Source organism: Antennarius striatus, chromosome 15, assembly GCF_040054535.1.
Source record: "Antennarius striatus isolate MH-2024 chromosome 15, ASM4005453v1, whole genome shotgun sequence".
NCBI classification, from domain to species: Eukaryota; Metazoa; Chordata; class Actinopteri; order Lophiiformes; family Antennariidae; genus Antennarius; species Antennarius striatus.
Window position 1 is genome coordinate 4,647,705 of NC_090790.1, and position 13,582 is coordinate 4,661,286.

The window sequence follows — 13,582 nt, forward strand, 5'->3', positions numbered from 1 at the left end:
AAATAATCATAATGTATGTGTCCTGGCCAAGGAGATGTTAGCTTAGCAATGATAAACATTTGTGGTCATGGATGCAACAGCATGGCTTTTACATTGGCCGTAAAGCTTTGGTCTTTTACTTCAGTCTCATGTTAATACAACAACTCCATTAATATAATAAAATGAAGGCTTTGCTCTGAAGTACAACATCTACATCTCCAGAGATTCTTCCTTTTTTTTTTCTTTTCTCACCTGTGATAAGAACAAACCCAGAACAACTCGTCTCTTGATCCTGCTGCTTCATCCCCAGCGTTCCCTTCTATTTGTTCATGATTGCATTTTTGCACTCGAACAAAGCTGATTTGAGATTTTTTAAGACATTCATATTAGTTTTAGGATTATGCCGTTTCTTTTTCTCTGTCATCATTCCTGAAAAATGTGTTTTCCTCTCAGCCACCTGGTTAAATAAGAGTAGAAGGTAGAAAATCCTTCCATTGAGGGGTCAGTATCAGCATCAGTGTTTTTAGGCGTGCTGCTTTGGGTCAGAGGATATGATATCAACATTTTGTTTGTGATGGATCACTTTTAAATTTCTACGCCCTTTCAGTCCTATTTACTCATGACACAGTAAGGTTGATATTTCTGTTTAAAGGTTAAGAATTATGACTCTAATCTTACAGATTGTCGTGAAATCTACTACAAACATATCCCTGATCATTAAAGGATGAACTCTTTTCCTCTTACTCCACAAAGAATGTGACTTTTGGCTCTTTCTTTGCACTGTTCCATCACAGAAAGAAGGTCATGGGTTCAAACCCCAGCATTTCCAACGTCGTCTTTTTGTGTTTCTGTGGTTTCCCTACATTGTCAGGAAAAAACATCAGGAATATTAGGTTAAGTCGGCCGGCAGTGGCGGTGCACCCAGGGTGTAGCAGCTCCCCACCAAGACCCTGTCCAACCACGGAATCTTGCTGTACCATTTGTATGATGACAAATAAAATAATCTTATTGAAATAACTTCTAATGTTTTTTTCACAGTTATGTTTTCAGTCGTCAAAACATTTGTGTCACAAATTCATTTTTACAAAAAGAAGAACTTTGCATTTTCTTTATATCACCTGACTGACATCATCATCATCATTATCATGCTGATATCAAAGATTTAATCAAGTAATGCTATGTTAGCCAATATTTTAGGATTTAAAAAATTAAAGACATCATAAGAGAGCAGAAATGATGGGGGTTCATTTTTTTGGTGGTGGTGGATGTTAAAATGGTCCAATGACCCAAATAAAGTCAGCGTTAGCATTCTACTGGAGCTCTTTATAGCTCCTTCCACATACATGGATGACATAACCACAGTTATAAATGAATTGTATTTATTTTCACACCAACTAGGAAACAAACACATTGAATAAAATAGAAATGTTTTTACAAAAACATACAATACAATACGATACAACTTAAATGAAGGAAAAAATATTCAAAGTAAAATCTATAGTGAAAAAGAGGAGACCCTGATGCTTCTATAGCTGATGTATTGTGTAAGGCATTCTAGCAGTGTGAGATAAAGTGTGAGTAAAGATTGTGTCACTGGGACACTCCCATCTGCAGTATGTCTCAGTGAACTGCAGGCACACCCTGAACAACCAGGTGATGCAACAGAACATGTTCAACTCTCCGCTGGATGATTCACAATCGCAGGAAGTCAAGCAGATGGATGAGATGTTAGGATCAACTCCCTCACATGCAGCTTTCTCCGTTACCGCCCCTTCAGTAGCTAAAGATCATTATTCTGTTTGATCCTACACTAAATAGTCTCTATGTTCTCATTTGGTCAGAATGTAACAGCTTCTCAGAGATTAAATAAAATTCAACCAACATTTCTGGCTAAAAGCTTCATAATGTAGCCTAGGAGTTGAAATAACGATAGTTATGGTGGATGCATCAGCAGACCGGTTTTAGCTTTTGCTTTTTTTTTTTACTATAAGGGACTCAGATTTAAACAAATCCTGTGACCCACAGACACAGCTGCAAAAATGTTACTGTGTTAAAAATAAATCCTCACATTTCAGAAAGACAGAGACAGACGGACAGACAGACAGACAGACAGCAGAGAGAAAGTAAACTGACTAAAAAAAGGGAACTGAGTCCTATTTTAAATGAACTTACAATGTGAACACAAAAACAACAGTCCCTTAGATTATGGTCTATTTTGGGTCTGATTCTTTGTAACCAGGTAATATGACAAAACATCCTTAGAAACCTCAAACTCAATATGGTCAGATTGCTTTTGACTGTACTTCCCCCCCCCTCTATGTGCACTGAAACAAGACCACAAATATGGATTAAAGCCTCAAAGAGTTATTCCTGGTTCAAGTTGGGTATTTTATTTTAGACATTTTTCCATGCTAGGAAAAATGTCCACTATATATTTGTCATATAAACTCAGTCAACAAGGTCACTGAAGATCTGTGCATTAAAGGCAAGCTGTCATTGTGTGTATGCAGTGATGGACAGAACACATCTACTACTATTCTGTATGGGTAAAATGAAGGGTTTATTCTTCCTCATTGGTATATGTAGGGAGATATTTGACTTTTTACTTAACTACACTGCACAGACTGCTTTACCTTCTAGACTTATTAAAAATATAAATATAAATATAAAAAAATGCAGATCTGCTTTTATCAGGTACTATTAAAGGCAGGCAAAAATGAAGCACATTTATTGAATTGCAATTACTAGAGAATGTATTATAACTTTAAAAAAAAACTATCCGTGTTAGTGAGACCCCCTTATCATGAACACTTTAAAGAAATCATACAACAATTTCACAAACTCACAATAAAGTTCATTTGAAGTTACTTCAGGTTTGGGGTTGAGGGTCATGTTCATACATGGGTGAGTCCCGTTGGGGTCAGGGTGAGACAGGGTGAGGTTGATAACAGGTGGAGACACGGGGGGAATAAAGTTCAATGAGCGTACAGCTTTCTTGTCTCTGTGTTGTTCCTGTGTAGAGATAAGACAGTGTTCTTCATACATGTGTTGGATGGTGCAAACAGCAGCAGACGCAGCCCACACAAATAAATCAGAGAACTTAAATCTCTAAAGGACCTGAGACAGCCTGGATTCAGATCTGGAACATTCTTGGTTCTGTTTGAGATGTTCCAATGACTCTTTCACAAATTTCTGTCTTATTTAACAAAATCCAGCTCACCAAAGGCAGCATTCATTGATTGTATGTGTTAAAGAGCCATCAGTTCTCACTCCTTTCCTTGTGTAAGCCTGATAACAGGAAGACGATGCTGAGACATCCAGACAGACAAGATTACTCAAATACAATCAAGACATTCCTAAAAGTCTTCTCACAGAAAGGTGAGCTCTTGTGCCGTACCAGTTAAACCTGGTACAGCACAAGTGATGTGAACGGGTTCCTTCTCAGGGTCACATCTGTGTGTGTGTGTGTGTGTGTGTGTGTGAGAGCGAGTCCACGCTATAACCAGCTACCAGCTGAGGGTGTGTTTTCTGCCTCAGCACAGAGGAATGTGAGGCGTGGTTGTCAGTGTTGGCCAACACAAAGCAGCTCTGCATTCATTCACACCTGTAGCAACCAGTGGCTGTTTATCCAACAGTCTGTCTCCAGACCAGTGGACTCCAGGCCTCACCTGTAAACCAGCAGACTGTTCAGGTGAGCCACGCCTTAAGGTTTCATGGTGAGATCCCAGCGTCATCTCCTCACGTGTGGTCTAGAATTTTGTGTTCAGATATTAAAACCAGTGGGTTCTTCTGGGTGAGGCTATTAAACATTACAATTATCCATCAAGGTTATTTCAGCATTTTTTTTTTTTTTGGTGTGTTTCACAAAAAGACACATGGCGCCACTACAGTGATAGATAGATAGATAGATAGATAGATAGATAGATAGATAGATAGATAGATAGATAGATAGATAGATAGATAGATAGATAGATAGATAGATAGATAGATAGATAGATAGATAGATAGATAGATAGATAGGTAGGTAGGTAGGTAGGTAGGTAGGTAGGTAGGTAGGTAGGTAGGTAGGTAGGTAGGTAGATAGATAGATAGATAGATAGATAGATAGATAGATAGATAGATAGATAGATAGATAGATAGATAGATAGATAGATAGATAGATAGATAGATAGATAGATAGATAGATAGATAGATAGATAGATAGATAGATAGATAGATAGATGAATAGATTGTTGAAAAAAGTGAGTGAACGTGAGAAAGTGAGAGAGGAGGAGGAGAAGAGAAAGTATTTACCATACTTTTTAAAAAACTTTCGTTTACTTCTGCCTCGGACATACACCCCCCCCCCCCCCCCATTCCATCAGCTCTGGGAAGCAGCGTGGGCGGGTAAATAAAGCGACAACTATTTTGCGTGCGTCAGCCGGTCGTGCGCGGCTCCAGCGCGCGTCGCCGGTGCGCTGCAGGTGTAACCCTCGACCCCGCCCACAACGCAAACTGACAGCCCGCAGTCAGAACCGAGCGTCAGTCCCAGCGGCGAGCCGCAGAAGAAGGAGCACCGACAGGTAAGACTCTGCGCACTTCACTGGGACACTTGTTGGAGCGTTTTATTCTCTGAGGCTTTAAAGTGAACTGGAGTTAGTTCACCTCTAGTTGTCATTAACCCGACTGAGGTCAGAGGTAACTTTTGTAAATGGACTGAAGTTAACCAGGGAACTGCAAGGGTTAAACCATAGAGACCTCTTCTCGATCCAAATTATCAGAGTGTGTGAGTTTTATCAGGATTGTTTGCTTCTGATTGACTGATGAAACAAACATCATCAAAAGTTAACGATTACATCAGCATCAATATATTCTTGTTGGTGCAACACCACACAGCCAAACAACTCTGTGCTTTTGTAAAACTTTATTTTGCTCCACTTCATGTATGAATTTAATGTCAGTTTACTGTTGATCATGAAGTCGCAAACTGCCATTCATTGAGTTGCAGCGTGGAGATTTCATTCAGTATATTTCATTCAGTACAGGTGATCTCTACATAAACTGATGTCTTTCACTATGTGTTACTTAAGTGCATCTCTAAAAGTCACAGTTACTTAAGTCCACACTCATAGTTCTGCCAAGGCCGAGAAACGTCCTCATCTGTCTGACACATACCCCACTATCATTTTTTATTATTTTTTTTTGTATCGCAGAAATTTGTTAACCCTTTTTCTATCATTTGTGTTAACACTCTGTGGTAACACGCTCAGTTTAGTTGCGGAACAGCTGTCTCCAAATTTAGTCCTTTGCACAGTGAAAACAGCCTGTGGCATAATATCCATCTTAGTTTGGAGTGACATCAGCAGCTATGACTTCAGTCTGTAAAGTTAGGGGAGCCTAGAAGTATGGCTGACTCACTTTAATTTACTGTAGAAGCATCACAGGAATTTTAACGACATTGTATGACAAAAAAATGTTGCAATGGATAAAGAAAAATAATTTGCATGCTGCTGTTCCAGTTAGCGATTACTGTACTTTGATTCTGCTCAACATTATTTACCTCTTCAGTTCCACCTGAAACACAACCTGTGCAGGACCAAACTTGTGGCAACACTGATAATCAAACTGTTGATGATGAAATCCATTGTTCAGTCGAAGGGCGAGTCAGATTGTACTCTGCACTGTTCACCGATAAGGCAGCTGCAGAAAAAGAGATCTTATCTGTATTCCAGCTGGGTGGAGGCAAAGTTATGATTCTTGGACCAGCCCCACATGGAGCGAGGGTTATCTAGGATCTAAGGGGGAGGTTGTTTTTAACCTGGGTTCATTTGGTTGTTTGTTTTTCAAACTTCTTGTTGTGACATAATAAGGACCAGAAAAGAGTTTAAACTTTGTGATGGTGGTAGTTTGTGTTCTCACTAAAACAATAGAGGCTTTTCCTCTTTATCTCCATATCTGTCTCTGTGATGTCCAAAAAAAACAAAAAACAGATAAATTTGGCATTTAGGTCACATTTGACCACATTTAGTCACACATCTCTAGCTTTAGCTGTTTTTTTCCTCCTATGAATGGCATGTTCACATTCTCCTGGTTTCTATCTAACTATATATGGTGGACTTGTCATAGTAATATTGATCCGCCGACGTCATGCAGATGTGTGATTGTAAACTGGTGTCAACTCGTGTTTTTACTGTTGAACACAGAGTTTGATTTTATTTTCAATAGAGCCCTTGAGGACTAAAGGATGATGATGATGGGTCAATGTAGCGTGAGCTGTGGCGACACCTCACTCTGAAGTTCATGTTCCTATGTGGACGTCCAAAGACACTAATTAGAACATGGAGATGACTTACTCTTAAGCAGAACAAATGTAAAAGAATACTTTCCTGGTGAATTTATAAAAAGCACTGCCCTTCATGCCCCCATTGGACACGTGTCTGCTTCAACTGGTGTAAATGCAGACGATGACATGAGTTGTGCAGACTGTCCTGTTCTGCGTGCTGCACGTAAACCACTGCTGCAGAGGCATCGGAAGCAAACAGAGGAGTCAGTCAGGCATGTTGAAGTGTTTCCCCAGGGGAATGCTAAAACCCCAACTTAGCATCAGCTGTTTGCATGTCTGTCAGCCTATAGCTGCTCTCCTCCTCCTCCTCCTCCTCCTCTTCATCCGACCATCCATTCTGCTCTAGTTTCTCTATCCCTTTCCTTCCTCCTGACTGTTTTAATCTGCATAAATGTAATTAAACTTTTTCTTTCCTCATCCTAGACCTGTGTTCAGAACTCTGTTCTCTGTCAGTAATTTATTTGTTCTGCACAGGAATTAGTGAGATATTTACAGTACGCTTAAAGGACTGCTAATGTGACCTCTGAGAATGTGAATGTGTATCTTTTTCCTCATTCTTTCCTCTTTATTTTATTTGTGTATTTCCTCATTCTTCACTTTCCCTCTTACTTTCCCATGATTAACTTAGCCTGTTTTACTCACAAACTTTTAAGTTTAACTTTTTTTTATTTCAGTTTTTCCCACACAATCTTTTCATGACAGAGACAGATTTTTTGTGTAAATTTTCATCCAACTTTCTGTCTTTCTCTCTCAGACATGCACACACACATACACACACTTTCTCTCTTTTTAATGTGTTATAATGGGACTGCATTCTTTCCCTTAGCTCCGGCCCAGTTGACCGACCAGACCAACAAGAAAAAACAACTATTCCTTCAGTACTGCCCAACAAATACCCCCTTCTCTCTCTCCCTCTCTCTCTCCCTCCCTCTCTCTCTCTCTCTCTCTCTCTCTCTCTCTCTCTCTCTCTCTCTCTCTCCCTCTCCCTCTCTCTCTCTCTCTCTCTCTCTCTCTCTCTCTCTCTCTCTCTCTCTCTCTCCTCTTTCCCCCCCTCCCAACATCTCTTTCTCACACTTGCTAGTCAACACATGTTAATGTCTCAGTGAAAATGTGCAACAGTCGAACAGTCGGGTTATTTTCTTTCTTATGGACTGAGTATCAATATATTTGTTTCAACTCGAGTACAGTACTCAGGTTTGAATCAATGTTTTTTCTAAACAGAATACTTTTTGGCATTGAGAATACTTTAATGTGGTAATTAGTTCAAAGTAACTGTAACTGGCAAGCTAACCCATAATTAACTAACCAGCTGAGAACATGCTAGAACTTGTCAGTGTCAATAACATTTAGTCTGTGTTTTCTCTGTGCTGTGTTGATGGTGTTCATTAGACTTTTATTTTCACAGACATTTCAATGGATAGAGCTGTTGAGTTGGGTAAAAGCTGTCTGAGCCAGGACCAGGACTCACATAGACCAACACTTTGTGAGCCCCGTGTGTGTGTGTGTGTGTGTGTGTGTGCGTGTGTGTGTGTGTGTGTGTGTGTCTGTGTGTGTCTGTGTCAGGTTCTTTGTAACTACTTTTAAAATTATTTAATAAACACGGTGACACATGTTTTTCAGAACTCGTTCAAAATATTAATGAAGCACCATGTGCAGCACCCATGTGCTTCTTTAAGTCGCGTGCAGATGAGTTGATGGGTGAAAAAAAATTACAGCTCTGACGAATCAAAACCTATCATTTGTAGAGTTTTTTTAAATACCATTACATGTTTGCTATAATTATGCATCATTACAAAAATGTCATTGTGGTGTGAATGGGATGGAACTGACCTCATTGATAGCGTTTGGTGATTTGTCTATTTTTAGCATAAAATGTTTTAATTTGAGGTAAAGCGTTTCACTTTCATGTTTAGTATGTCATGTAGATATCAGTCTAATAGTCTGGGATGAGGTCATAAATTTACACACTTGGATAACTGATAACCCTTTTAACAATCTATAACCAGTTAGGAATGGCTCCAAAAGTGAAACTTTGTGACAGGAGAAGGGTTTCAACGCTTTACTTAAGATTCTCTGTATTACTGGTGGTGTTACTGGTGGTACTGGTGTGTGTGTGTGTGTGTGTGTGTGTGTGTGTGTGTGTGTGTGTGTGTGTGTGTGTGTGTGTGTGTGTTTACAGGGGCATGTACACACTAATATGTATGCATGTGTTTGATTAAGAATTACTGTTGTGCTCTTGTGCTATAAATATAAAATAAATAAATGAACAGCTTTGGAAGTCTGGGTCAATGTGGAAGTGAATCCTCAACACGGTGAGACATTTCAGGCAGAGGTGGCAGGTGGACAGGGTTAAATGCAGCAGCAGCATGTTTGAGGAAGAGTTTCCAGTTGATGATAAATGGTGTCTCTGTACTGAAATACAGAGATAGAAAGATGAAACAAAAAGCGCATTACTCAGGCAGCAAATGGGATAAATATGAGATGAGGATCTTGACCTTGAGAAAACTAGGTCAAGGTCAAATTTCAACTTTTGTACACTCAGGACCCGGATAGGATAGAAAGACGAGGGAGAAGCCCAGTGTAAGTGCTTTGATCTACCTATGCACTAGCTTTGATCTATGGTCAAAGCTAGTGCATAGCTTTGATCTACACTGAAAGCTCAATGCTATGCATTTGTCAGGTATTACTTTCAGGATACCCTGTAAGTCGCGAGATGTTGCAGTGTCTGACTGCCTTGGTTCTTGTTTGTAGGATTGGTTTTCTAGAGACCTGAACCCTTTTGTAGATACGTTTTAATATGAATCTGATACTTTTAGCAGTGGAGAGAAACAGTTGTTTCTTCAAGGGATCAGGCTTGTGTTAAACTGAGTGAAAGTTTTCTCTCTGAGAGGAGTGTATATTATTGACACGTAGTTTACTGTCATAGTTGTGAGGTGAGTTTTTTCAGGGTGTTGCTGGTCTGTCAGTTGTCAGGATTCATTAAGTACAAAAGCATGTCAGCCATTCCAATTTTTAATTCACTTTGTTAATTTACGGTCACAGGAGTGATCACACGTACCCTACTGACATGGTGATAGATTGATAAGATAGATGAATAGATGGATACAGTATATTTCTATAGATAGATGCTAAATAAATTGAAGACTTTTAGAGCTGTATTTAGTTTCTACTTAGTAAAAAGGTATGAGCAGGTTGTTAATTTGTTTTACAATAAGCTTCTTATATAAAGTAGCCTGGTATGAGAAACACCCCATGGTGGTATTTGACACCTTTCAATCATTAACTTAGGGTATTTAATCGGTGAGAAGGCTGTCATTAGCTACACATGCCTGTGTTCCTGTATAGTTAGTATATCACAAAACCATCCATTCATTTTCTTCGATTAATCTGGGCTCAGGGTGTGGTGACAGCAGGTAGAGGAGGGTGTTGTCTAATCCGTCGTCCATTTTTGTCCTGCACACAGAGGATTATGAATGTCAGATTGAGAGTTATTAGCTGATTCAAAAACACAATTTTTACTAGAATAGGCCCAAACTGAATTTAAACCACGCTGTTGAACTTTACATGCTAAATGTTCAAATGAGCAACTTAAATAATAAACTCCAATTAGATTAAATTAGTACAAACATTACATGAAAGATAATAGTTGCAGATTTGGTCTATGTACAGTTGAGTCTAAAGCAACACACAGTTTCCAGAGGTGTTAACATATGTAGCTTGACATTAGAATGTAAATTGTTAACACGATGTTTGCTCTACTAAAGGTTTACCAGACATGCAATACTGAATTTCCTTCAGGATTAGTAAAGTATATATCTATCTGTGCAACAAATAAAAAAAATAAGCAGAAGAAAAAGTTGGCTTTCATCACTGTGATTACTGGAACATTAGTGTGAAACTTGTAGTAGGTCAGAATTAATGCTTTGAGTAGAGCTTTAGGTCACTACAGTATATTTTAAAGTTTAAATAGTCTACAGTATATGCATCACTTGATGTTTGCACTGAATATAGATTCATACAAAAATGTGCATGCTAAATTGTGTGCATGAAGCAGTGAGTGAATGTTCTGATTGTGTTGCCTTCTATCTTTTCATCTGGATAGTCATCACAATGACAAGAGGGTGTGTTGCTGTACACTCAAATGTGTTAGTTTTGTGTCAGGAGACTTCTCTGTTCAAGTAGATGTAACTAGATGAAGACATCTCATTCATTACAGTAGGTTGAAATGTTATCCTACAGCCAGATACAGTAGAACTCGTATGACCTACTAACACGGGTTAAGTCAGTCAAATGATGTGTGGGTGGTTTTCTCTTCTCTGACTCATGACAGAGAGGATGAAAACTATCCTAAACTCATCGTTGCACGTATTTATCACTCACATATGACAAGCACATGCTGTTCTTACTGAATCTGCCCTGATGTCACAAAAGGCAACTCAACAATGAAACTGGAACTGGAAAGTAGGAAGGAGGGTTAGAATGGCAGCTATGTTAGCAATGAGGGTGTGAGCCTTCCGAGGTAGACTAACACACGAAAGTGTTTGGAATGGCAACCTAACATTCTTGCGTGTGTGTGTGTTTGTGTGTGTGTGTGTGTGTGTGTGTGTGTGTGTGTGCGTGTGCGTGCGTGTGTGTGCGTTTGCACACTCTGTAAATAAATGTCTCCTGTTAAACATTGGGGCCATCGGTGTTGCTGTAATCTGTTTCAATTAAGGCTTTGTAAAATAGTGAGTGCATCTAAATGCTGACACAATCTGTCCTGTTGGGTTTCTGGGATTATTCTTTTACCAGGAGTGCTACAATATCATATCTTTAGTGATATTGCGTCTCAGATATCAGCTTACAAATGCAAGTTTGCTTTAATACATAGAAGGGGCCTGCTTCTTCATATGAGCGGTTGAAAGACGAGTCCATTTGCATTGTTTTGCTTTAATTATGTTTGGATAATGAAATATACAGAATTAAAGGACACCTAAGATGTAAAAATGCACTTAGAGGTATTGTGCATTTGAACACAGATTAGGATTCAAAACATACGGCAAAAGATGTAACGTCTGTTCATGAGAAGTTTATCTTTGCTCTTGCTTTGCCTGCTCTTGTGGAGTTACAGTATAAGACTTCAGGGTTGTAGTTTCAATTCAAATAATCTTTATTTGTATAGCACCAGATTCTAAGAAAAACTTATCTAAAGGCACTTTCCAGGTAGAGGTGGGATAGACCTGCTTCTATGGAATCCAACTTGTCCCACATGAATAAGGACTTTGGTGACAGTCAAGGAAAACCTTCCTTTTAACAGGCAGAAACCTTGAGCAGAACCCAAGACTCCTAGTGGGCGAACATTTGATTTGTTGAGTGGAGAAAGAGACAGAGGTAGACAGACAGAGACAACGACAAGGAGAGACACAAACGGTGTCATAAAGACGGCAACACAGAGCAAGAGGGAGAGGTACAGAAACACAAGATCAGACAGAACATAATACAGTTACTAATCTGTTGAGTCAACATTCATATGACATGTGTTTGTGTTGCTAATGTAGCATGAAGTAGCATACATCATCAAAGCTGGTTTACTAAACATGCAGCATTACTAAACATGCAGCATTAGGCCTGTTCTCACTGTTCATTTTGTTAACTGTTTGATGGAATTGCACTTTGGTTAATTGTGTGTACTGTATATGCTGCTAAAGGGTTACCGTGCACTTTTTGGATTCTTTGGATTTTTGTGAGATGCCCCAAGTGTCCTTATCAGATTTTATCGATGGCGCAGAGAATTTTCTGCTTTCTTTCAAACTTGTTAAAGCCGTACAGACTGGAATCTCTCACTTTTGGCTGTTTAGAATTCTTCCACTGTGCAGCATTTGAAGTTTGTATGTTAAGGATCAGGTGCCTAGCTTGACATCCTTAGAGATAATAAATCAGCCTCCACCTTGAGGTTTGACCGACATGTGATGTATAAGCCTCATGGCAACGTCAAAAAACAGATGGAGCTCTGGTAGGTTAGACCCTTCAAAGGTCTTAAAGGCTTCTTTTGCTTTCCGGTAGATTTTCATTCATAAATGACATTCTGAACAATGGAGCCGATTCAGTGCAGATCATTTTTTCCATCTTCTGTGGTGTCATTGCTTTATATGTGGATTGGAGTTGAATTTGGCAAGAGTTACATAACTTACAACGAAAGGACTCACCGGTGCGCAAATAATGTTACCATGGAGAGCAAAACGTAAATGTAACCTATTTTTGTCAGAATCTTTTGTGTAATTTAAAACTTAAAACTCATTATTCACTTTTTAAAGATACATTTTTGGGCATATGCCAGTCTTTATTGTTGCATTATGAGCTAAAGAATGCTATACAGGAGACAGGAAATGTGGAAAACGGAGCAGGAATATAGCCATGGCCAACGTGAGGTGCTGTTATGTCTAGACTGCGAGTGACTCCAGGTAACTGGAGTCACTGTGATTTCAAATTCAAATATTTTCATGCATATTTGCAATAACCCCTTTGTACCTGATGGGGTCACTTCATGCATATGCAGAAAGGATTGGGCAGCCGGTACAGATCAAACACTCAACTTGAATTTGGTGGAGAAAGATGAGGACCGAGCTGGAGACGAGAGATGGGTTTCCTGATATTAAAATCAAATTGCTGTACTAATGAAAACAATCCACATCACAGTTTTATTCACAATATTCAACATAGTCCAGAAGAAACATTTGCGTATTTTTTTTTTTTGTAACCTGCACTGGCTTCCCAGTGAAACCATGGTAAAATGAAGACACACCAATGAGTTTTTTTTGTTTTAAGATGATTTTCACAAGCTAATGTACAAACAGTGTGTTAAAGTAAAGAAGGAAATCATACTGTATGGCAAAACACAGTGACATTGAATTCATTCATGTTGGGTTCATCAACACTTTTTCCTTCACAATATCGTTTTTGTCTTGTTTTCTAACTCGTAGTTTGTATTTTCCAAAGTGCAGAGCTGTGCTGCAGACTTCCACTACAAACACATTATCTCCCTGAACTCATCAGAGTGCTTCTTAATGTGCGTCTGAACTGAAAGCTTCTTTTTTATTTTTTTTGCCATTCATCCCATTTCACACCTTAACATAATGTTTAGGCCAAACACTTAAGATTTTAGGCTCATGGGTGTGTTTTGGAACTCATTTTCTACATCTTGTAATTTCTCCTGCTAATGGATGCCTGATTGTTCTAATTATTCATCTCAGTCGTTTAAAAACTGCCACCGAGCCACTCCTGAAATGCATCCTTGTGCATTTT

General features: G+C 39.0%; 1 protein-coding gene across 1 annotated transcript in view; it reads left to right on the forward strand.

Moving 5' to 3' along the window:
- The first annotated feature begins 2,879 nt into the window (after positions 1-2,879).
- LOC137608824 (myosin-11) overlaps positions 2,880-13,582 on the forward strand; it is a 55,638-nt gene continuing 44,935 nt past the window's right edge. Inside the window, exons 1-2 of the mRNA XM_068335412.1 lie at positions 2,880-2,914; positions 4,481-4,541. Of these exons, the coding sequence (XP_068191513.1) occupies positions 2,880-2,914; positions 4,481-4,541 (96 nt within the window). The remainder of the gene's footprint in view (positions 2,915-4,480; positions 4,542-13,582) is intronic.